The sequence below is a fragment of the Anser anser genome (assembly GCF_964211835.1).
Source record: "Anser anser genome assembly, chromosome: 2".
Classification (NCBI taxonomy): domain Eukaryota; kingdom Metazoa; phylum Chordata; class Aves; order Anseriformes; family Anatidae; genus Anser; species Anser anser.
Genome location: NC_139721.1, coordinates 115,676,315 through 115,699,981, shown reverse-complemented (window position 1 = coordinate 115,699,981; position 23,667 = coordinate 115,676,315). Strand labels below are relative to the sequence as shown.

General features: G+C 36.6%; 1 protein-coding gene across 6 annotated transcripts in view; it reads right to left on the bottom strand.

Moving 5' to 3' along the window:
* ULK4 (unc-51 like kinase 4) overlaps positions 1–23,667 on the bottom strand; it is a 245,766-nt gene that overhangs the window by 47,404 nt on the left and 174,695 nt on the right. For 5 of the 6 annotated variants that reach the window (XM_083825680.1, XM_083825679.1, XM_083825682.1 and 2 more), the window contains 3 exons: positions 22,501–22,667; positions 18,852–18,950; positions 9,696–9,881 (listed from right to left, as the gene is read on the bottom strand). In XM_083825680.1, the coding sequence (XP_083681806.1) occupies positions 9,696–9,881; positions 18,852–18,950; positions 22,501–22,667 (452 nt within the window). The remainder of the gene's footprint in view (positions 1–9,695; positions 9,882–18,851; positions 18,951–22,500; positions 22,668–23,667) is intronic. The other variant, XM_083825683.1, reaches the window with a different exon arrangement.

The following is a 23,667-nucleotide window of genomic DNA, read 5'->3' as shown; positions in this document are numbered from 1 at the left end:
TACAAATAAATAATACATGTCCCTAATTATACATTAGCAATCCAGCTGAGAAAATATTTTTGATAATTTAATCATATTTTCTTGGCGTTGGTTGAATCCCTGTAAGTAAAACATTGTGTGATATTTACTACTCCTTATCCAAGGACCGTTAAATATTTTGCAAACATTAAGCATCACAGTAACCTGTGAGGGTAGGTGACTAATACTACACATAAAGCTGCAAGGACAAAGCAGAAAACAGCAGAAGTAGGAGCTGTGTAGCTTCATGTTAAAAAGATGTCAGCAGACAAACAAATACTAAGGACAAATGAAGGAAGTACATTCATAGGGACCTCTGTTTGAAATTCTGGGATGGGAGCAGGGGAAAGCAGCATATGATTTGCTAGCAAAGCAGGTGTTTATCTGTGTGGTGGAAATACCAAAGTGCAGTGTGCTCTCATCAATAAGGAGGAAACACTTCACAGGCAAAGCAAAAACACTGACAGCAAATTAGTCATTGCAGAGGTGTAAATATGTAAAACAAAACAGCACCTCTGGATTAAGATAACCATGGACATTCCAGACATATCTCCAGCTGCAAAAAGTGGACCTAAATCACATCAAAGTCCCAGTAACAATTTCCTTGAGCATAGTTTCCAAGCTATACAAACTCCTACATACATCCAAATATAGTAAGTTAATTGCGTTTAAAAAATCCTCATTATATGACTTTATGCATCAGTACTTAATTTTCTGATTTTACCACAGGTTATATGAAACCTAGTATTTTTAACTGAACAGCCTTGTGGAGTCTAGTCATCAGCTGTAAAAAAAAGTCTCAGCTTAGATCCAAAAGTTAAAATAAAATTTAATTCTCACAGTTAAAAATTTCTTAATGCTCTTACTTGAGAATAACACAAGTCACATACAAAAAGAAAATACACTGTATTTATGGTTATACACACATATAGGGAAACAAATTATACCACAGAAAAGGGAATTAGAGCAAGCATAGGCAGTACAAAATTCACAAAGCAGAAGAGGATTCTGACAAGCCAGAAAAAGCTGATCCTATAAGCCTGGACAAGCTTGCTTTTTCTATGAAATGAAATAATCAGAGCATTCCTGTACCATCTAGTGCTTTGGGTCAAAAAAAAAAAGTAAAGTTTTCTGCAATCTGGTATCAGGCACAGAACTTCTGGACAGGATCAAAAGTGACAAGATAGTGGAAGATAAGAATTCCAGGGACTGCATAGGTGACTGAGACTTGCCACTCATGGATACCTGTCCTGTTTAATTTCATAAGACAGAAGGGTAAGTCCTGAAAAATACCCTATGGCTATACAACTACAGAACACTGTGCTTAAGAATTCGTCCATCTAAAAGAAGGACATATCAAAATTCAAAGGAAGACTAATCAGAAATAGAAAATACTTATCAAAATTCTCTCAGTGCCCTATCCAAGTGCATAATCTAAGTACCAAAATACTCTTGACTCTTTTCCAATACAAACCACAGGATGCAAATTTCAAAAAACAGAAAGTCAAGAACAGTGCCAACAATATTACACTTTTTCTCACCATCCTGAAAACACTACATAGAATCATAGAATATCTGAGTTGGAAGGGACCCACAGGGATCATTGAGTCCAACTCCTGGGTCCCCAAAGGACCACCCAAAAAATAAAAATAAAAATCAGACCATGTATCTGAGAGTGTTGCCCAAACACTTCTTGAACTCTGAGAGACTCGGTGCTGTGACCACTTCCCTGGGGAGTCTGTTCCAACACCTGACCACCCTCTCAGTGAAAAACCTTCTCCTGATATCCAGAGCCTGATCAATGAGCTACACAGAGTTTAAAGAAGCCTCCATTTAGCCCTTCACAAGCTAAATAAACCTTGCACACAGAACATAAGCATACATACGCCTCTAAGGTGAAACAGTATATAACCATCCTGGATGAAAAATGAAAAATCATATCAAACATATCCAATGAAAATGTGTGCCTTGGATCTCAATACACAGAATATAATTAGTCAAGTTAAAATTAACCATTTATACTATGAAGAGTGCCATGGGATATCAAGTGATAATCAACTACAATACCCACCTCACATCTGAAAATCCTGTATATTACAAGACATAAAAACAACATTTTCATACTGTACTTTAATTTTTGAAAAGCTATGTTATTCTTAATACCAAGTAAATGAACAAAAATAACAATTCATATTTTAGTAGTTTGAATTGCTTGTAAAATGCCTGAGAACAAAATGAAATACTATTAAGCTTTGACTATTCAAAATCATACTCTCATTGACTAAATATTTTCTTTATGGTTGCTATTGAAAATATTTTATTAAGCTTAAAAAAAATTCTTCCACAAGGGTTTAACGATGAATGTACAATATTTACATGGGAATTTGGTAGAGCACATAAAATATTATAAATTGAGCACAAAGTTGAAAATACAGCTTAAGGGGCTTAAAAAAAAAAAGAAAAAGAAAAAACCTGAATTATTCAGATAAATTGGTCAATATTAGTTTGATTCTCTGTTCTGTAAACAATAAAGTACAGCAAAGGCACTGTACCACAAGAGAGAGCTAGGCCTGCCAAAAGCTAAATTTGTTTAAATTATACTATACTAGCTCTATTTAAATCATAGTTTAATTGCTGTTTGAATTGTATTACAGCAGTTATGATTAGCTGCATTCATCTTCTGACTAATTTAAACCAGATCTTCTTAACTCTGAGCTGTAAGCTCAACGTATAGCTCCTTGACCAAAGGACATGGGACAGCCCGGCCTAGAGATTCCAATTCCCAAATCTCCGCGTTGTTTGTTACAGTATCTATGGTTATCTTCTTGGGTTTCTTTTTAAGGAGTTTCATTGCATTTTAAATCAGTCAACGCGTACGCAAAATTCACAAAGCTGTATTTAAAAGCCTACTTTGCAACCAGATTAAAAGCCAAGGTGCAGGAGGCCTGCCTCACCGCCCCGGGCCCTCAGGGCACACCCCGGGAGGGGATGGCTGCCACCCGGGGTGCCAGGTGAGTGGTCCATCCCTTATTTCTGAGCCTGCAAATGTGATGGCTTAAGGTTGCCAAGCAACAGTGCCGTGCGAACGGCCTCCCTATCTGTGATCTCTGGAGATGCTCTCAAATTTCATTAAAACCTGTCCGTACCTATTACACCAGGGCCTGTGTGGGGTCTGTAAACAGAGGAAGCCTCTCAAGGCTGAGGGAAGGAATAAAGAAATGAAGTGGCATTACCCTTTCCATCTATCTGCTTATGAGTATTTTAAGAAACCCCTCCTTTTTACGATGAGCATAATATGTCTCAAAGTAGATTAGTGTTTTATTCTTGGGGGAATCTTTAGTTGTTTATGTCTAATAAAATGCTTCATCCTACCCAAGGATATTATTCTACTATAGACTGAAAACAACAAAAGATGGTCTATAAAAAGAGATGCAAGCTTGGTAACAACTTGAAAATAATAGATACTAATTAAGGCTAGAAATTGTTTGTATAAGAACCATCCAGATTGTAAACAAACAAACAAACAAACCATTAACAGCAGGTGCTTTTATAGTGAGCATACTTATACATGTCAGTGAGCCACAAGTGAGTATTGTATTCAGAATCTAACAAGCATCTCTGTTACAAAATCATCCCTTAGAGCAACGGAATATTATGGATTACCTTAGTAACTAATTTAAATAAAGGCACACTTAAAAGATTCAGATTACGAGAAAGATGTGTAAGAAGTTTTTCTGCAGCTAACAGACTATTTGAGAAAACTACACTCTCACAGCAGATGTGCCAACAGGTTCACTTAGCTTCATAAAACTCTCGAAAAAGCAGACTGCGGGGAATTGCTGCACAAGCACCTCCTTGTGGCGCAGAATACTTAGAGCTGAAGATGTAAAAGGGACACTGAAAATCTCTTGGGATTTTGCTTCCCCTTCTCTGAGGCGAGCTCCAGGTAGATGTATTTGCAGCAGTCTACTGAGGAGGAAATCTCCAGTAGGAAATTTGACTTTCAGAGGGATTGCAGAGTAGCTATCCTAAATCAAACATCTGTGCTACTCAGACTATCTCTCTTCAAGCTCTAAGTATCTTTCCTCATAATGCATAATCACTGATTAAGATAGCGGGGACCTAGTCTGGGGACTATCACGGTAATTATATTTTTTGTATGTATGTGTGTATATACATATATATATACACACACACACACATTATTTATGTATATATATATATATGATTTAATATACAAATACAAATTCAGATGTGAACTCAGCAAATCTCTGTACAAAACTCAGAATGATACCATTACTAACCTAGTGACAGAACTATTTAGAGATGTATGAATGATATTTTAGACATAGTGACCACTGGTTAACCAGGCTGCAGAGTTCACTGGAAACAGGAAAGTAAATCTGTTTGCAGACACAGAATGATGCTGTTGCTGGGGCGCAGGCTGGTAAAGAAAGCAAATCAGTGTTCAATAGCCCTACAATAAAATTATTGAAAGTTATAGACCTCTGTTACAGTTCAAGTACCATTGATCTAGCCTCTGCATCTTTACTACACAGCCTAATACAATTTGAGAAATCCTCATACATATCTCCACAGGGTACCTGACTTTCAGATGATTTCTTAATTATCTTAGTTGCTCAAAAATGAAGGATGAACTACTTTTTGACAGTTATGATATGAAAATTAGTGAAAATCAGGTTCTAGAAAGAAGATTGGAAGAAAAAAATGTGATTTAGGTAGAATTCAAGTATACTTTCTGACGTACTTAAGGTAAAAGTCACAGAACAAAAGTTCACTCTCCACAGTGAGTGGAGAACTGCCTGTTAAAGCTTGATGCTTATTCATTTTTCTCAGAGGAATTTTTCCTTATTACCAGATGAAATATAGAGGAGTCTTCCCTTGTTTTGAAAGATGAAATATTTTCTTTGTCAGTATCCAGCTGTAAGCCCACAGTGATTATCTGTCCATTGGAAAGGCATTGGCTAGTTCTATAAAAATGCTGCTGATAATTGCTTGCCTTTACATTACATACTAAATGGTAATTTGAGCTGGCAGTTAGATTTTTTTTTCTCTGGGGAAAAAGAAATTAAAATCTTCTGAGCAAGGTAGGCAAAAATTGAACTATTTGCTTCCCAAATGAAAATCTCTTCCACTTCACAAAGAAATACTCAAATGCAGATGATTTACTCAACTGTAACAAGATACATTATAACCTCACAGAAAAGATGAAGTGGTCAGATAGTGATTTCCACAAAGGGTGGTAGGAGATGCTTCCAGAACTAAAAGACAGAACAAGAGCACTCTTCCGACATCGCTGTTCAGTTACACAGATGCCACTAAAAAGGAGTACCTGAATAGCAGTATTATCTAACCCCAGATGAAGCAACCAGAATAAGAGTGTTAGTAAGAGGGCTGAAAGGAAAAAAAAGAAATCTGTTTCTTTGCTTCGATAATTTTATTCAATTTCTGTCCATTGTATCAATGCCCGTGAGAGAACATCCCTGAGAAAGACTAGTTAACCTGGACCTGACAGAGGCAAACGTTTTTAAATGATCCTTATTTACACAGTTTAAAAAGTCAGCTCAAAGCATATTTTTTCTGGTTTTCACTCATAGTAATTTCTTTTTACAGCAAAATCACTACTTGAATACACAGCAATCTGTGGAGCTGGTTGGGATCCACCCAAGGGTGCTGAAGAAGCTGTCAGGTGCCTTGGTGGAAGCGTTCGCCAAGCCACTTTCAATAATTTACCAGCAGCCCTGGCTAACTGGGGAGGTTCCAGCTGACTGGAATGTGGTGTCCATCTACAAGAAGGCCAGGAAGGAGGATCCAGGGAACTACAGGCCTACCAGTCTGACCTTGGTGCCAGGGAAGGTCATGGAGCAGATCATCTTGAGTACCATCACACAGCACATACAGGACACCCAGGTGATCACACACCGAAACCCACTGCACATGGATTTTTGAAAGGCAGGTCCTGCCTGACTAACCTGACCTCCTTCTACAGTAACATGACCTGCTTAGTGGAGGAGGGAAAGGCTGTGGACTTGTTTACTTGGACTTTATCAAGGCATTTGATACTGTTTCCCACAGCATTCGTCTGGAAAAACTGGCTGTTCACGGCTTGAACAGATGTACTGATCACTGGGTGAAAAACCGGTGGGATGGATGGGCCTAAAAGGCTTTAGTGAATGGAGTTAAATCTGGTTGGCAGCCTGTTGCATTCCCCAGGGCCCAGCACTGGGGCCAGTTTTGTTTGACATTTTTATTGGCACTCTTGAGGAGGAAATTGAGTGCACCTCATTGCATTCGCAGATGACACCAAGTTGGGCGGGTATGTTGATGTGCCTAAGGGCAGGAAGGCTCTGCAGAGGGTTGTGGACAGTCTAGATTGATGGGCTGTGTCCAGCTATATGGGATTCAACAAGGCTAAGCGCTGGGTGCTGCACTTGGGTCATAACAACCCCATGCAGTGGTATAGGCTGCAAAAGTTATCAGAAGAAAAGGATCTGGGGGTGCTGGTAGACTGCCTGCTGGAATGAGCCAGCAGTGTGCCCTGCTGGCCGAGAAGGCCGATGCCATCCAGGCATGCATCAGAGATCATGTGGTCAGCAGGACTAGGGAAGTGTCCTTCTGCACTCACTGCTGGTGAGACCGCACCTCCAGTACTGTGTTCGGTTTGGGGCTCCTCACTGCAACAAGGACCTGAGTTGCTGGAACACATTCAGAGAAGAGCAATCGTGTTGGCGAAGGGACTAGAAAACAAGATGAGGGGGGGATGAAATATTTATGAGGGGGGGCTGAGGGAACTGGGGTTGTTTAGTCTGGAGAAAAGAATACGGGAAGGAGATCGCGTTGGTCTCTACAACTACCTGACAGGAGGCTGCAGCAAGGTGAGTGTCTCTTTTCTCAGTTGACAAGTGTCAGAACTTGAACAAGTGGCCTGAAGTTGCACCAGGGAAGGTTTAGATTGGATATCAGGAAGAATTTCTTCAAGGAAAAAGTGGTTAGACATTGGAAAAGGCTGCCCTGGGAAGCAGGTATTAAAGAAATGTGTGGATGTGGTGCTTAGACACATGGTTTAGTGGTGGACATGTAGTATTAGGCTGATGGTTGGACTGGGTGATCATAAAGGTCTTTTCAAACCTAAATGATTCTATGAAAATGAAGCCATGAAAAAAGGGCTGTTCATGAAGATTGCATTAGTAAGTACTTCTTGCCCCTGTCTGGCCTACAATCTGTGTTTGTGGTTTAAGAAACGAATGCAACAAAATAGTAGGACTAAGATCAGTGAAGAAAGTGCTGCAAGAAGTTTATATTGCCCTGCAGTCAACTTGCTGGACAAAGCTGATAATGAGAAACGACCACATTAAAAACAAACACAACAACTTTGTCCAAAAAAAAAATCCATCTACTGAAGGTAAGACTTCATAAATAAATAATATTAAATTAAAACACCATATAAAGTTAACACTTCATCAAGATAAGGCCATCTTGTATGTTGACAATTTCTCTGACATGATGGTAAATTGAAGATTCTGATATCAGGATATAGGTCTCCATTGGCCCACTGGAAATATATGAAACTTTTGGACAAAGACTAGCTAGTCCTACTGCTATACCATTTCCTTATTTCCAGAAATACATGCAATAAAGGCACCTATACCATAAAAACATCGAATTCTTTTTACACATTCCTGTCTTATGGAAGCAATACCTGTGGTCTCTAATAATGAAGTTACTGGGATCACATATCAGAAAGATGGCCTCTACAAGCACTGATTGGCAAGAATGCAATTCATGCACTTAGTCATCCCCCTAATAAAATACTGCTCAGATATGAGCAGTTTATGAAAAAAAATGAAAAACACTGTTAAAGGTTTTAAAATTTAGCATGAACAGATGGTGTGGGCTGCATCCTTGTTAAACAGATATCATTATATTTCAATGTCTTTCATGATTACGACAATTTTGACAAGATAATCATCTCCTCTGAACAGAACTTTTTAAGGTTTGGAGAAATAATTCAAGATTTATTAAATAATCTGTCAAATTATCTATGAACCTTGCTTTCAAAAGAAATCCTATGATCTTATTAAAATAATTACAGAAAATCTGTATCTGATATAAATAACAAGTACCAGCAGCACTGGTATATACAAAGGAGATATCTAAAAAGTATAGGAACTTCCAAGATTCAAAAGGTGATAACATAGCTTTGGTCTCTTGAGATACTCATTAGAAATTTCTGTGCTACATATCCCGTGTGCCAGGTCAACTTTTGAATCATAGTCTTCAAAATGGAAGGAAAGGAAACCATTCTGTAGCTATGTTAAAATGAAATAATCTAGATATGTATATTGCAGCCTCCTTTCCTCACACATTGTTGCCTCTTTCCTCTTACTTGTTCTGTGAAAAAGCAAAAAATAAAAAATAAAAATAATAAAATAAAAAAACACTTCTCGCCAGCACAACAATTACACAAAAAATTAAAAATTAATCTTAAATCTTAAAAAAAAGTCTTAAAATTTTTTTGTTAGAATTCTCTTTTTAAGAAGAGCAGCAGAAAACAAAGGAGATGAGTAAATCGTGATGTGATGTCAAGAATGAGAGAAATTGTGAATTTTAAATGCCATTTCAATTTCAATTTCTTATATTCATGTTTCTTGTAGGGAAAAATAGGGCTGAGCAAAATGAGGAAGAAGGGTATAGCATTTACTTTCTTGTGATTTAAATAAAATAGGCAGGAGAAAGAAGATGGGAGCAACTCCAAAAGCCCTATAAAAAGGTGGCTTCCTCTTAACTCTATAAGTAAGATGACTTCTGCTGCCTTTGATTATGGCCTTATTCTAGTACCCAGCACTGCAATTGCAAAATTCAAGTGTCTTCTCCTGCTTATGCTGGGGAATTTACCCTCTTTTAATTGAAAACTCCTGCTCTTGGAGAATAAAAGGTGAAATAATCAAGCACTGCAAGGTGACAGTGGAGGCAAAGCTTCTATCAAGAGACTTTGAGATAAAAAGCATAGTATTATTTAAAAGAATTTCACAGATACAGAAGGTTTTCTATCTAAGCTACTTGAGAGAAACAATGCTGCTGTCATTCCACCATGACATAGAGTGACAGAACTAAAACTCCTACATGTCAATAACATCAGCAGACCAGCCCGTGTATGATTCCCACTGATTGACTTGCTATTCTAAAACCACTCTAACAGAAGTAGTCCCTATCACTTGGTGAGAATGAGGAGTCAACAGCCGATGTACAAACCTATTTCAAGTACAAAATGGTACTTTATTTACCATTATATCAAGTACTATGCTTCTGAACAGCTATTCAATTCTTTGAGAAGGCATTCATAAAAATGCCCCAATACTTCATGAAGCTGAAGTACTAAAATATATAAATAACACGAGTTATTTCAATAGCTGAACAGGTAACTGAAATAGGAAAAATCCAACAACCGTTTTGTAAGAGTTTTTAAAAACAGAAGGCTATCTTCTCCGGAGAAATTTACGGAAAGTTAAAGACAGGAAATTTAACTTCACATATTTTGTTTTTAAAATTCCTTTATACACTTTTTTTTAACTTTAAAAGGAAAATTATAGCTAAAAAAAGTATCCAATGATACAAAAAACAACAAGGAATTTTCAAATGTTTAGAAGCCGACTCACCAGTCTCTTTATAATCCTCAACAAAAGCTTCAGTTGTCGTGTATCTTTTTTGGATTTCAGCACATCAGCGAAGCTGTCCATGTTTTCTGGAGACATGCTCTCCTCACTGTTCCCTCCATACAGCTGAACCAGCAATGATAAGCACTGTGAGGCATTCTCAAATATTTCAATATCTTCACTGGGAAGCTAAAAATGAACAAACAAAAATCAAATTCCAATTTCAGAAAAATTGCATTATCGCTGGGAATTCAGAAGAATGTTAACATTAACATTGTGGCAGGAAATAATTGTTTCTAGTTGATTGACTCAAAATTCCATTAAACTAAGCTTAATAAAGTGATGAAAATGTAACTAAAATATATCTATTCTTAAGCAGCAGTATAACTATGTCTCAGTTATGATCATATCGAATAGCATATCTAGAGAGACATCATAAAAGCACTGAAAACGTTGCTCCCAATTCTGTTATTTTCAGACCATATACTTAGCTTTAAAATAGAAACAGTATGATCAGAAAGTATCATCATAGCCATGATGTCTAATCTTCTGCATAATGCACACCATAAAACTTCATTTAATTATTTCTAAGTCAAGTCCACAGCTCCTGGTTGAGGTAGAGTACAGGCTATGTAATAGATTTTAACTGAGCCACATTAGAAGGTACATTTTGCAGATTTAAAATATTTTTTGGAGCTCTTTTCTAAATTCCAGCTTTTCTGTACTGCTTTGAAGAGTGGATACTTGAGCAGGCCCTAGCAATGGGATGGAGGAACTCTTTCCTGGGAAAGAAAATCATGGAAAAGATTTGGGGATATGGCTAATACTGATTTTTAAATGAGCTTCTGGTAGTATGACACCACTATCAAAATAATTTATATCCTTCTTTAAAGTACAATCTGGAAATCACATGCAGAGAGATTATATTGTGCTTGTATTTGGCACTGGTGGAATAACAACAGGAATGCAATGCTTACTTTTGGTGCATACTGTTCTTGAACGTAAGTGAAAAAATCAGAGATTTCTTGGGAACAGTCAAGAGGATGATAGATTGGAAAACCTAACAGTGAAAGTCTGAAGGAATTCAATCTATATAGTTTATCAAAGGGAGGGCTAAAGGGCACTTGATCATATTCTTCTGTTCCATGTGAGAAAAAGGAAGTTGAGGATAGCTTAATTTCTATACCTGAAAAAGGACTGATAAGAGATGTTGGCTCAAAACTCTATCTAAAGCAATTTAGATTAGAGGGAAGAACTAATTTGATTTTCTTTCCTTCTTTTTTCATTATTAAGGGCCATTAACCACTGAAATAACTTCCTCAGAACTGAGACAGATTCTCCATCACAGACTATATATAACAATAGTGTTGTTTTTTTCCCTTTTTCTTCTAAATAGCAACAACAAAACCCTTTACTATAAAGAGGAATTAATTTAGGAGAGTCCTAAGTTTTGTGTTACAAAAGACAGTATACTGACTGAATGACCACAGTAGCCTTTTCCGGCCTTACAAACTATAACCTGAACAAAACATACCAGTGGTGATCTTACCAGTAAGGTATGAAATATTTTCACACTTCTGTAACTCCTACACAGTTTCTTAATTCCAAAAATACTAATCACAAAGAAGCGGTATTACAGTATGGTACCCTTACTGACAATTAAAAGCAAACAAATAATCTGTCCAACCGTGTGTGTATATATATATATATATATATCCCCACCTATTGCAATAATAATTACTTATTTTATCTGAAGTATGAACGTCCCAAGTTTTTTCATTTTAAACCCATACAGTTACTTTAAAGTAATCTGGAAACATACCATCAGACACATACTTCTTAAATATCCGAGCAGCAGGTCCCCAGGGATCTGCATGCAAATTTGAACCTGCTTTCCATTAGCTTCACAGAGCTGGCTGTTTAAAACAGACTGAACTGAGATGTAAGTGCTGAATACATAGCCCCAAGACATATCACATTTTACTTGACCTAATGCTGTGCAAGTGACAGGACCACAGCAGCTATTTCTTGCACAGCTTTGCTGTATTTTTTCTCTCCATTCCAGTCTGTATTCCACATATTTGATTGTTGTTTCTTTTTCATTATCCAGAGTTAGATAATAACATCATCAACATAAATAGCAAGGCTAAAAAGGAAGAAAAACAACGAGGAGTAACAAGCTTTATAGCTCTATTTATATCTTCCTTCCTTATCAAATCAAAAAAAAAAATTCCACTGATCTCACTGGGAGCTTTGAGTTGACCTTTACTTCCTTCACTGAAAAATAATAAAAAAAAAACACTATTATATAAAGGAAGGAAAGATTACACTACTTTAACATACATCTATTATCCCTTTTAAAAGCAGCACTGTCTAACTTATAGTTCGTTACCAGATGAGTGCAGACAGGTAAAGAAACCACTCCGTGAAATCATAGTACATGAACGACGTTCAGTTTTCAGTTGTGGTTTGTTGGCTAACTAACTAAATAAAAATCAGCGAACATTTGAACAGGTATCTCTTTGCCCCAGTGCTGCAGCAGAGGCCAGTTTCCTGATTCCCATAAGCACAAAATCCCACGCATAATCAAAAATCTCAGTAGCCATACTTGGAAGTGAGACAATTCTCAAGGTCTTTTTCTGAGATGTTCACTAAGACATCAAACTGAGGAAAGGAAGGGTATTAGTCTCTGCAGAGGACTGCCCCTACAGCAATCTTGCATGAAGAAACGCAAAAAGCACCATGTCCTTTGTAGCTCTTCCTGAGACAAGGAGGGCAGAGGGCACACCAGTCCGTTCAGTGTTATTCCTGAGGAATCTGAACAGCAGGCTGTCTCACCGCAAGGCTGTCTACAGCAGGAGTCCCCAGTTAGTGAGACAGTGCCAAGGTCAGGAGGAGCTGAGCTTTGGCTGATGGCTTGACTTACCTTTCCTGGTATGCCCAACCTTTTACTTTTGTAGCTGCTGTCCTTCCCCCCCCCCCCCCCCCCCCAAAAAAAAAAAAAAAGAAAGGAAGATTGTGAAAACCTCCACCCCGTATGTTTTTCTGTCAGATACACTTGCTCGTCACGCATTATCAAGTTGTTGGCAACCATCCTCCAAACCCAGCCACCAGTATCATGCCAGGGTTCACAGTACTTGAAAGCAGTGGTGCTGTGCTGTTCTATCACAAATGCCAAAGAAGTCCTTCATCCCCTGTTGTATTGCAGGCTCTTCTGCTACACCAGAGTCCCTTTGAGCTTCAGTGTTACCTATAGTTTGGGGAGCAAGTTGCTGTCATCCTGGAAAATTGTGGAGTGAAATGATAACAGCACAGATTTCGGAAGAAAAAGTAAACAAGTTGGGAATAGGAAAGACAGGATTTTCTCTGGAGGGTCTGAGAAGCATTAGCCTACAGTCTAACCCATCAATAATTAAAGTAGAAGAGGAATTCTCAGCAATGTCCCTCTATAGAGAAAAATGTTTTTGTATACATACTCAGAGCTCTCACCATTTTTCTGTTTCACTACTGACAAATAGTAATTTAGATGTTGTGTCATAAGCTGGTACCCTGAAATTTAGAACTGGCTGCCAGTCTGTGTTAGTACTTCCATTAACGGTAATAAAAAGCAGGAGATCTGAAGAAAATTGTTGGCATGAACAAAAGCAATGACTGAAAATATAATAAATAAAGACAGCAAACCACAGAATGAAAATTCAGCTTTCAAGTAAATAGTATCTCGTGTAATAGGAACAGAAAGAACAATCATATTGCTAGGCAAAAGAATATAGATGGATGGTCCATCTGTTAATCAGCTGGAATAATATTCTCATATTTCTACTCATAACAATTCAATTTGATATGAAGAAGTATATTTCAAGTCTAATGCATTTATAGTTTTTCACGACAGCATCTACTTAAGTTTTTGTTCTTTCAGTTGATGAGACACCCAAGAAAAACTAGAGTTCTAACTTTTTAAGAAAAGATCTGCCCCCTTATATTTCATAATTAGTGGAAAGAACTCTAATTGCCTTTCATTTCACTTTTTATCAGTCTTAGAGGGGATTATAAATTCAGTCTTTCAGCAAGGTAGAAATATTTGTACTCTTTCTCCATGCAGTTTTTAATCTTCTGGGCTAACATATAACTTCAAAAAAAAACCAACCAAACAAAAAAAAAAACAGCATCCTAAAATAAATTAAGGAAGAGCTAAATTCATAATTTTTGCCATTCTACAACTCAGAACTGTAGAATTATTTTTCAGTACAAAATTTTTAAATAATGCTTCAAGACAAGATTTTTGTGCAATGAAATTGCACTCCTTTTACTTAATTTTTATGGCCAAGTTATAACCTCCTGTTAACAGGCTCGTAGCGTACAATTCTACTTCATTTCTAAATGGAACCTGCTCTATGTATTTTAAGGTTAACAGGGTGAAAAGCAGGTTTCTTGTTATTACACATCTATATTTTTGTAGTCTGTTGTCAAAAATACCTGCGTTATGAGCCCACTTGCAGCGTGTTCATGAATTGCAAACCATTGCAAGAAATGTGTGATCATTTCATCTGAAGTGGCAGTTTTCACACCATTGGAGTTGATACAGCATCTAATTTTAGAGCTACGATGAAACTGTCTGGATTACCCGGAGGGGACACTATTTCAGTGCATTAATGAGGTTAAACACAAAGAGAGTTTATTACGATAAGAGATAGATGTTCATTACATCAGTAATGTGATTACAGAATATGCTATACAGGAAGCACCACTGGGAACTATAGGGAAGATGATTTTACAAACATTAAACAAAATGTAAAAGCAAAACATCACTATTAAACCTGCTACCTTTACTATGCTATTCTTATTAGGAAATATGCACAGTTTAAATGAAAAATGAAAACACTGTATTTTGGCTTGGGGCAAAATTTTTGTCCTTATACCTAGGGGAAAATATTTTAAAAAACAATGTATTCTCAGTTCATCTTAGGCTATTCTAACTGCTGAGAAACTAAATCCCTATTTTGAAGTTCTGTGCTTATGACAATATATTCTCTTTTTGTTTGTTTGTTTGTTTAAGGTAGCTTTGTGGAACAGGATCCTTCAAATATACTTCAGAGAGAACATTTCAGATACAATCACAGCAATACATTGTACAGCACAGGACATAAACCTATGTCTTCCCACCCTGACCACAGAACTGCCTGTATTCCTAAGAAATGCAATATAAAATTCTGCACAGTCTGCAGGATTATCATTCTTCTGCAGTCATTTTCATTATTCATTGGCAAATACCTTCACGTGCTCTGAAACTGAAGTCAAGGCTCAGCCTTACAGCCAGTGGAATGTAGGGACAGAAAAGACCTAGGAAAGATCATCTCATTCATCCATGTGCACTGAGGCTCCCCATTTGTCCTCTTCATGTTTGCACATGATTAACTGGTCATTCAACATTAAAATCCAGACATCCTGAAGTTGATAACCAATTATAAATTTTAATGGTTACACTATAATGAAGAAGCCTGTCACCAGAAAACAAACAAAATCTCTCTCAGCAGTCTGATAGGGTGCAGAGAAGACTGAAGGGCCTACGTCTAGGATCTAAAGAGACATGAAACTCCTTTTTATAGGTATTGACAAGGTAATACAGTCATTCCAGCTGTCCAAAAAGCCCATTCAGCTTACAGGAAGTTATCACTCGTAAGCTGAGCCCTCTGATTTAGCTGCCAGCACAAATGCAATATTACGCTAAGAGTTATGGAAGCCCATGTAATGAAGGAGAAAATCAGGTTATTCATTTGTAGTGCTGATTAGGCTGGCTAACAAACCTTTAGAAGTGTTTTGTTGTTGTTGTTGTTGTTTTTTAATTTTGGAGTTTGAAAAAGTTTCTGAAAATCCACACTGAAGTCATTTCAAATGCCAGTAAATATTACAATATTTTTTTTCTGTATAACCACTACATAAAAATAGTAGAAGGTGTTTCATATAGTCTACAATAGCTGCAAGTTTCAGTATAATAATCAAATTAGATTTATGTTCAAGTGGAGAAACATTAGACAAAAAGCTAAGTGTAATTAACTTTTAAACATGAAGCTGCCAAGCAGCAGGCTAAATGCTCAATTTATTTTCCTCTTATTGATCAATTAACGGCAGACTGATCACGGGATTAAATATTGAATTCTCCATATTTGCAATGTTTTCTGCCTGACAGAATTTGTAATTATTTCTTCTTTCACATTCTTAAAATCTCTGAAGTTTCATTTACATGCAACCTAGGTTTTCTACACTTGCTTTGCTATGCCCTAAGTGACAGACTAAATCATAATTACAGAAGGGAAAAATTGATTCTAAGTTTTTGACATTTTCAAGTTTAGCTTGCATTGATTTTTGAAGGATTATTAAGAGAGATAAACATGTAGGTCTTGAAGAAAATAAATAAATAAATAAGTAGACAAATCAATGGGGCATGAAACAATCATCTTCTTGAGGGATATACATATCAATGAGGGAAACCAATTATTCAAGGTGACATAAGAAACCATAATTATGGTAAGATGAATAGAAATACCAAATCAGGGAGATAATTTGAACTTAACATCTTAACGTGGTGGTTAGTTCAAAATTTAAGACATATTTTAACTCCAGAAAGTGAAGTTCACAAAGAACAGAATGCCTCAAAACAATAATAGTAGATTATGTAGCTTCACAGCTCAGTACAGAGGACTGTTACTGGTAGTGCAACACAACTTTGGCTTAGGTAGGCCTGTTGGGTAGGGATATACATCTGGAGAGATCCAGGAGACATCATCTCAGTGCTGGCACGAGACACAAGAAGCTGATAGCAGCTACGCAGGAGATGTCAATGGTTAAGGTACTGAGTTAAGCCACGAGTACCACTATATAAAGGGGCAACTCTGTTCCTAAGGTCAAGGCGGGTAGTATTTACCAGAAGGGGTATTTTTCTCGTAGAAAAAAGAAATTATCAGACTGCAGGATGAGCGTGGGTCAGTGATGTATTGGCACACCACTCAACCATCTTGTGATATTCCCCAAGCATGGCTATTCTCCATATAGTGTCAGTACAATCCAACTGTAGCAGATGCTCCCCTGCAAAGCCAAAAGCAAAACCCAATCCCTGTCCTAGAATACACAACATTTTAAAAACTCAGCATAACAAATTAGCAATGAAACTAAATCAGCGATTTCCTTCCTTCTTACAGTGCAAACATATTCTTCCTTGTCTTTTGTACTCTGCTACAGAAAGAACACCTGTAGTGGCAGGTACTGAGAGTAGCTCTAAACCCATGCCACAGCTTTCACTGTAGCTCTTGCACTTGTATATGAAGGCACCTGGAGAAGCAGAGAGTAAAAGTAGTGCACAAAGAATTTATTCTTATTTAAAGAAATTAGAGCATAAAATATTTTGAACAGCTGGATCCTAACTTTCAAAATTCTTGTTCCATTGTTCAAACTTTTTCAGACTTACCAGGAAAAATTTAACACAGCAATGGATGGAGGATACAAAACTTAACAAAGCTAGATGAAATAACTTTCATAAACCCCCCAAAAAGCACATGTATGTAAAGAACAACACGTACACAAGAGAAAATCCCTCACTTTTAAAAAATCTTTAACAGAACTTAAAACCAAGAAAAATGAAGAAGCACCAATGACCTTTCCTCTTTACCTGTATGTTAAAACAAGCAGATTTTAAATAAACATTTTCAACATTCTGGAATCTGTAGAAATATAGAACAAAGCAAAACCTAGTAGTAATTTGCAGCCATGCTTCTGAAATACAAGAACAAATCAGAATCTAATCAGAACATGCTAACTATACAATTATCCTATCCTTTAATTAGAAACTTATAAAAAAAGACTTCCAGGTGGTACAAGTTGAGTAAAGCTTGGCCTCTAATTTTCTGTTCTTTAGGGAGTTAATGGAATTTAAATTTATGTCTAGTTTCACTTTAAAGGAACATTTGCATCTCTTCATGTCTTATCATTTATCATATGTAGCGATTAAAAAAAATAGAAAATAAAAGAATTTATAAATGAAATATTAAATAGTTGAAATTCAGTCACTTTGTTTCAGGTCATTCAGTGAACATTTCCAAAAAGTCTTTGTCAATGGCTGGTTGAAACAAATTCATCAAAGGTGGACTTAGCAACAAGTATATTGTCAAAAATTATTTATTAAAAAAAAAAAAAAAAGGAATCACTTTTCCACAAATAGAAGCTAGACAGTGCTAAAGGTAGTAAAAAGGATCACAGGTATTCATGTCACAATAGAAGCTATATTTAAGTGATAAGGAACAACTTCAAGAAGTTTGGGGCTGGAAGAGAACATAGTGAATCCGAAATATCTTTAAGGAAAACAACCCAGAAATGATTGTGTGATATGCTCAGGGAAATTCTCATGTACCATTTTACTCACTTTATGTTGAATGAAAGGCAGAGGCAGTACACCAGACCTCTAAAAGCCCTGTCCAACTCAAGAAGCATTCCCCTGCTCTAAGTTATTACACATACAACCAATACAAATCTCTGGCACTGTATGATGGCAGCTGAGATGTGGGATGTGTCAGGGACACACTATAGCTCTCTGGAGAGATTTCACTGCAGCACTGTGATGTCTAGTAAAGCCCAGAGAAGACTGACTTTAAAAAGATGATTACAGGCTACCAGGGACCGTTCCCACTCCCAAATCCCTCAGGATCATGTTAAAATCAAACTAAACTCTTAAGAAAAAATCAGGAGGCTCAAACCCAAGGAAATAACATTAAAGGTAATCACTCACTGCAAACTAATTTTCAGTTTACTGACGTTTCTAATGGTAGTAGTACTTGTTTTCAAATTTTGAATATAATCCTTTCCCTGTACAGTGATCATTAGACCATTTTCAAGGACTAAAATTTGGCTATACATGTGTATCCCAACTTAAAAGCGTGATCCTGTCCCCTGCCCAAGTTCTGTGTTTGGACAGAATTATTCAGATGTCTTTTGTAACCTGTAAGTCACTGTGACCTCTAATTCCTTAAAAATTATAGGAGTCCTTGCCTTGTATTTGGGAGAAGCTTAAAACGAATGAAAACCTAGCAAACAGAGCTCTAAGATATCGAATTCTGTTGAGTAATTCCAACTTCAGTGACATTCCAGTAAGCTTACAAACAAGCAAATTCTCACCAGTTGAATAAGCAGGCTAATTAGGTCCGTCAGGGGTTTATTGATAAGCAGAAGGTCTTCAGCAGCCTGCATGTCCCCTCCTGAGCCAGTTTTCTGTGCCTTAATCAGATGATAAAAAAAATTAAAAGCAGCCTTAGTGACTGTTCAGTTATGAGAAACAAATTAGGTCCATTAGGTGGTCAAAGTTTGAACAGAAGTTGGAAGGAGACCTATACACTCTTTTCTAGTTAAGTATTCCTGAGCTCCCAAGGAGCAGTTGCACTCCCTGTGTCTGTAACAATAAGCACAAAGCAAAAGCAACCCACGCTGTCAGGCTCGTTCTGCACAGACTGAATGCACTGACCTACGTGACATTTCTTCAACAAAATGCTATGAACTGTATATGCAAAACATAGTTCTAAAGCCATAAATGTTTTATGTATTTGTATTCTCTTTCAACATGTCCATTTTAGCATTAAAGTTCACTCTTTTTTTCCCCTTTATTAGGAACAACTTTAAATGCAACTCAAAACAACAAAATCAAGATAACTGAAAAGTTAGGATTCTCAGCAATAAAGTCCACTTTTGCCCTTCTGATTCATTTTGTATCCTGAAATATTAATAATTTATTCTAATAGATTAAATTATATTTTTAGTAGGAATAATAAAATCTGTAAGTGAACAAAGTTTGTGATAATATCTGTAACTACCTGTAATTCTGACCATTGTCATCGCCCCTCATCAAAACACACTGCCATCCCAGGCAGTGCTATTATGACCCATCTGTGCCCCTGGATGCTAGAAAGGTCTGCCTGCAAGATTTTTCATTTAACTTCATCATCTTGCAGCAGCTTTGGACCCTGACCCTACACAGTCTAGCTGCTAGAGGAAAACTTTTACACTTTTTTACAACATTTTACCTGGAGGACACATTTAAAATTCATTTTGTATTGTGTTTTACTTAAAGCTTAATCCCTAAACCATCACCCAGGCATAACAACCAAGGATTTCTGTTTGGTTAAGTGAGCACAAGAGCAGGTCCCGAGAGACAGGAGACATTACTGCTGAGGTTCCACTGTTGCTTTTGATGAGTGAAATGGGTAATGGCTTTCTTGGAGGAAAAGTTCTGAAACAAAAGAGCTCTAAAGAGCTATTTCTCAGTAACGAGACACATTGGTATGTTCCTCACTGAGACTCACCACAATACTGAAGTCCAAGAAGGGCAAAAAGACATAGTGCACAGAAGACAAAAAAATGAGTGTTTATATTAACCAAAAATGGGAAGTAAGCCACCTTCACTTCAGCTAAATCTATAACAGCTTTTTCTGACCAGTATTTGGATAGGAAGTAAGACACCCAACATACGGATATTTGACTGCTTCAATTTTCATATATTTAGTGCCTTTGAAAAGAGAATAAATGATACTCACTAAAGGAATTATCCTTTATATATATAAAGGATATACACTACACCATACTTAAACCTACATTAAGTCACTAAATACTGAGTCCACTTCTCAAATTGAGATTGGAAAATACTTCCAAGCTGCTGTGGCACACCTGAGTGACACAGTATGATGAAACTGCTCCAAAGCACATATGCAAATTAATCCAAACCTTTGTACTATTTCCATTAAAATACAAACACATGGACCACAGAGAGCAAACTCTTGAATGAAGCTAGATACAGTTATCAGCACCATCCAGCAAAAAGTACTGAAATTAGAAGGAAACATACGGTCATGTTTTGCCTACCCAGCTGAATAAGGTCATCACATTACATATAAAAAGTTAAAATAAAAGCAAGGATTCAAGTGGAGGGTGGTACCATCTGTAAAAGTCAACTAAAGCCCCAATAATGGATATTATGAGAAAACTTGATTCTCTGTCTCAAGTGTTGCTATAGAAGGTATCTTATGCTGAAGATCTCTATGAAAACAGTTAAAGAATATTTGTTATCATTATCGTGTGACACACGGGTAGAGGAATATGCTGTAGATACATGGCACATAGCAGTCAGCAACTAATGGCCACCATTCAACAGGGCACGTGTACCAAGGTAGCTGTAGAACCCACAGGAGCCCTGTGATGAGTATTGTCAAGACAGGTATGCCACGGCATGGAAACACCACCTTAAATTTAGTTCTGTGGGGGTATAGGGCAAAGCTATACTTCAAAACCACAGCTGCCTCTTGTCCATTAGTCTTCCAGATTGAACAAGATTATTTTGACTGAAGTTGAACAAATCTGTAGCTGGAGTTCTAGTGTATCAATCAACTGATGTATTCATGTAAATCTGGAATATAAATTAGCTTTGAATATATAGATGTAAATTAGATCTAATGTATATAAACAAAAATAATCAGTTTCACTAATATTATCAATCCCTGTGCAAGATCTTCCCTCCTCATGTTGTTCAGTATAATTGGCCTTACTACTTGCATGGGGTGTAAATAGAGAATTTAGCTCTCTATGATTACAAGGAGTGCTGCTAACAATATGACAATCAGAAATTAGCCTACAAAATTTTGTTTGCAATCTAATTCTTAGATGAGAAAATGATTATAGAGCCTGCTATTAGAGGACTTGAAAAAGCCAAGATACTGTACCATCAGATCTAAATTACGTTTTGTTTTGTTTTTTTCTAAAAAGTAAAAATTACAACAAACCTGTCAGGGAAATACCTGGTTGACTGTTTGATAATGTAGCTGATTATTTAAATCAGTATAGAAAAAAACCTCAATTTTCAATACCCACTTCATACCTTAAACTTTCTTTACAAAAAAAGAAAAGTCTCAGGAAGACCTTTTCAGAATAAGGAAGCTCTATTCTGAACTACAGTACAACCTGGATGCAATTTTGAATCTCTGTCTTCCAGATATACTGGACCTAAGTTCAGTCTAAGTTCTCTGTTCTTTAGTTGGTAATTCCAGAAACATCAAAAACCTAACATGAAAAGTGTTGTTGTTTGTAGCCTAAATACAGATGTTACTTCCAGCTGACTAACATAAGGAATTTGGTGGATCACTTAAAAACAAAGCAAACATTGTCAGTTTAGCATCATATCTTAAAAAAGGACATTCTTTTTCTTGTTTTGTTGTTGAAAGTTATGTGCAATTTCATTGATTAATATCTTTTTGTTCTCCATTCTTAAGGAAGACAAAGTCTTCACTAGAAGAAGTCACCCTGTTAATGCTGTGTTTTGCAGTGGTTCAAACAGAAACTTAAAAGACTAGCAGCATAAGAGGGGAATACTTTTGTCAGTGCACATGCAGAGGTTACGTATGCTTTTCAAGTACAATAATCACGTCTGATTTATAATAAAAAGATACTGTTTTTTATGGAGTAATCTTTTTTCTTTTAAAATGAACTGAAGGAAAAGGCTTTGAACTATCATTGAGAAAATGTCAAATTAAACTATTTATGGAGTACAGAAATGGAGCATTCAGCTAAGAGCTGTGTTTCCAGCACAGAGTGAGACTAAAATGAATATTCTAACCAGGCAAGTACATAAACAGAGGCAAGCAGTTGAAAATGCATGATCTTCTGTTTTCACCAAACTAAAAATGTAATAAAATAAGAATAGTGGGAAAATCATCATTAGGATAACAAAAAGGTATCTAAAAAGATGTTTAAGATGGTTATCACCCCCAGGAAATAAACTCCATACCTGTAAAGTCTGGCGTACGATGTTTGCTGTATACATAAGCATGCAGTGCAAAATGTCAAGCAAGGACAGAAGAAGTGCATTTGCTGTCTTGGTGCTGCTTTTATCATCTACCTCCAAGTATAGCGACACAGTTTCTATTAGGAGATTACAGATGTGAGAAGCCAGTCCTATGTAGACATGGAGACAAAAAAAAAAATGCTATCAGGAAAAAAGAACAACTGAGAATAGTCCAGATGAAAATAACAGAATAGCATAAAAACAAATTTCACATACACAATGAATATTTATTAAATTTCATCTTTTTCCTCCATCGTTATAATTACTGCCTCTTTTATCCACTTTGGAGCAGTTCATAAAGAGATCTAAACTGATACAAGCAAATTTGCTAACTACATGGAGACTTATAAAATACTCATTAATAAAGAGGAATTTTAGGAATCCTAAACTTTTCTGTAGCATGCTGGTACGCAAGTCTCCTTCACGTCATCCCAGGTCACAAGAACTAAACAATTTCTCCAGACTGTTACAGAACAACACATCAGCTATATCAAGGCTTAAGCCTAAAATTTTCATTCTTAACTCGTCTTGCAATTTCTGCCTTACCCATATACTTCATCTGTAGAATTGAACAGTGTTATTATGCTTAATATAAAATATATTCAAAAGGTTATTATAAATGAAATACCAAATACTACACCTAAAATGCACTTAAGACTTGTTTGACTGGTGGTAGTAAAAAGTTTCTTGAAAATACTTGCCTTGAAGCTTTTTTCAGTACTTTTGGAATTTAATAACATCAGCTCCTGTACTTTGCTTAACCCACAAATCAATTCGCACATCAGAAAAAATACAATCCATTTCAAGGAAACACCAATTCAATTGAGAATCCATCTCACTTTCAAATACAAAGTAACTGAGTTCATTATATTTAATGCTAATCTTTTTCTTTCAGAATTTCATAAGGAATGAAAGATGTTTTGTTCCTCACCCAGAACATAATTATGTTTGTGAACGATTTTCCTTTAAACTGGCAATTAGTCATGCTGTGACTTGGGTATGCCTATCTAGTAGCCCTGCAGCATATTAGTTTCTAGTCCCCACGACTACCAAAAGTGACCAAAGTGAACATGTATTTCACTGAAGAGACTGCTTCTTTTCCTTTAAAAT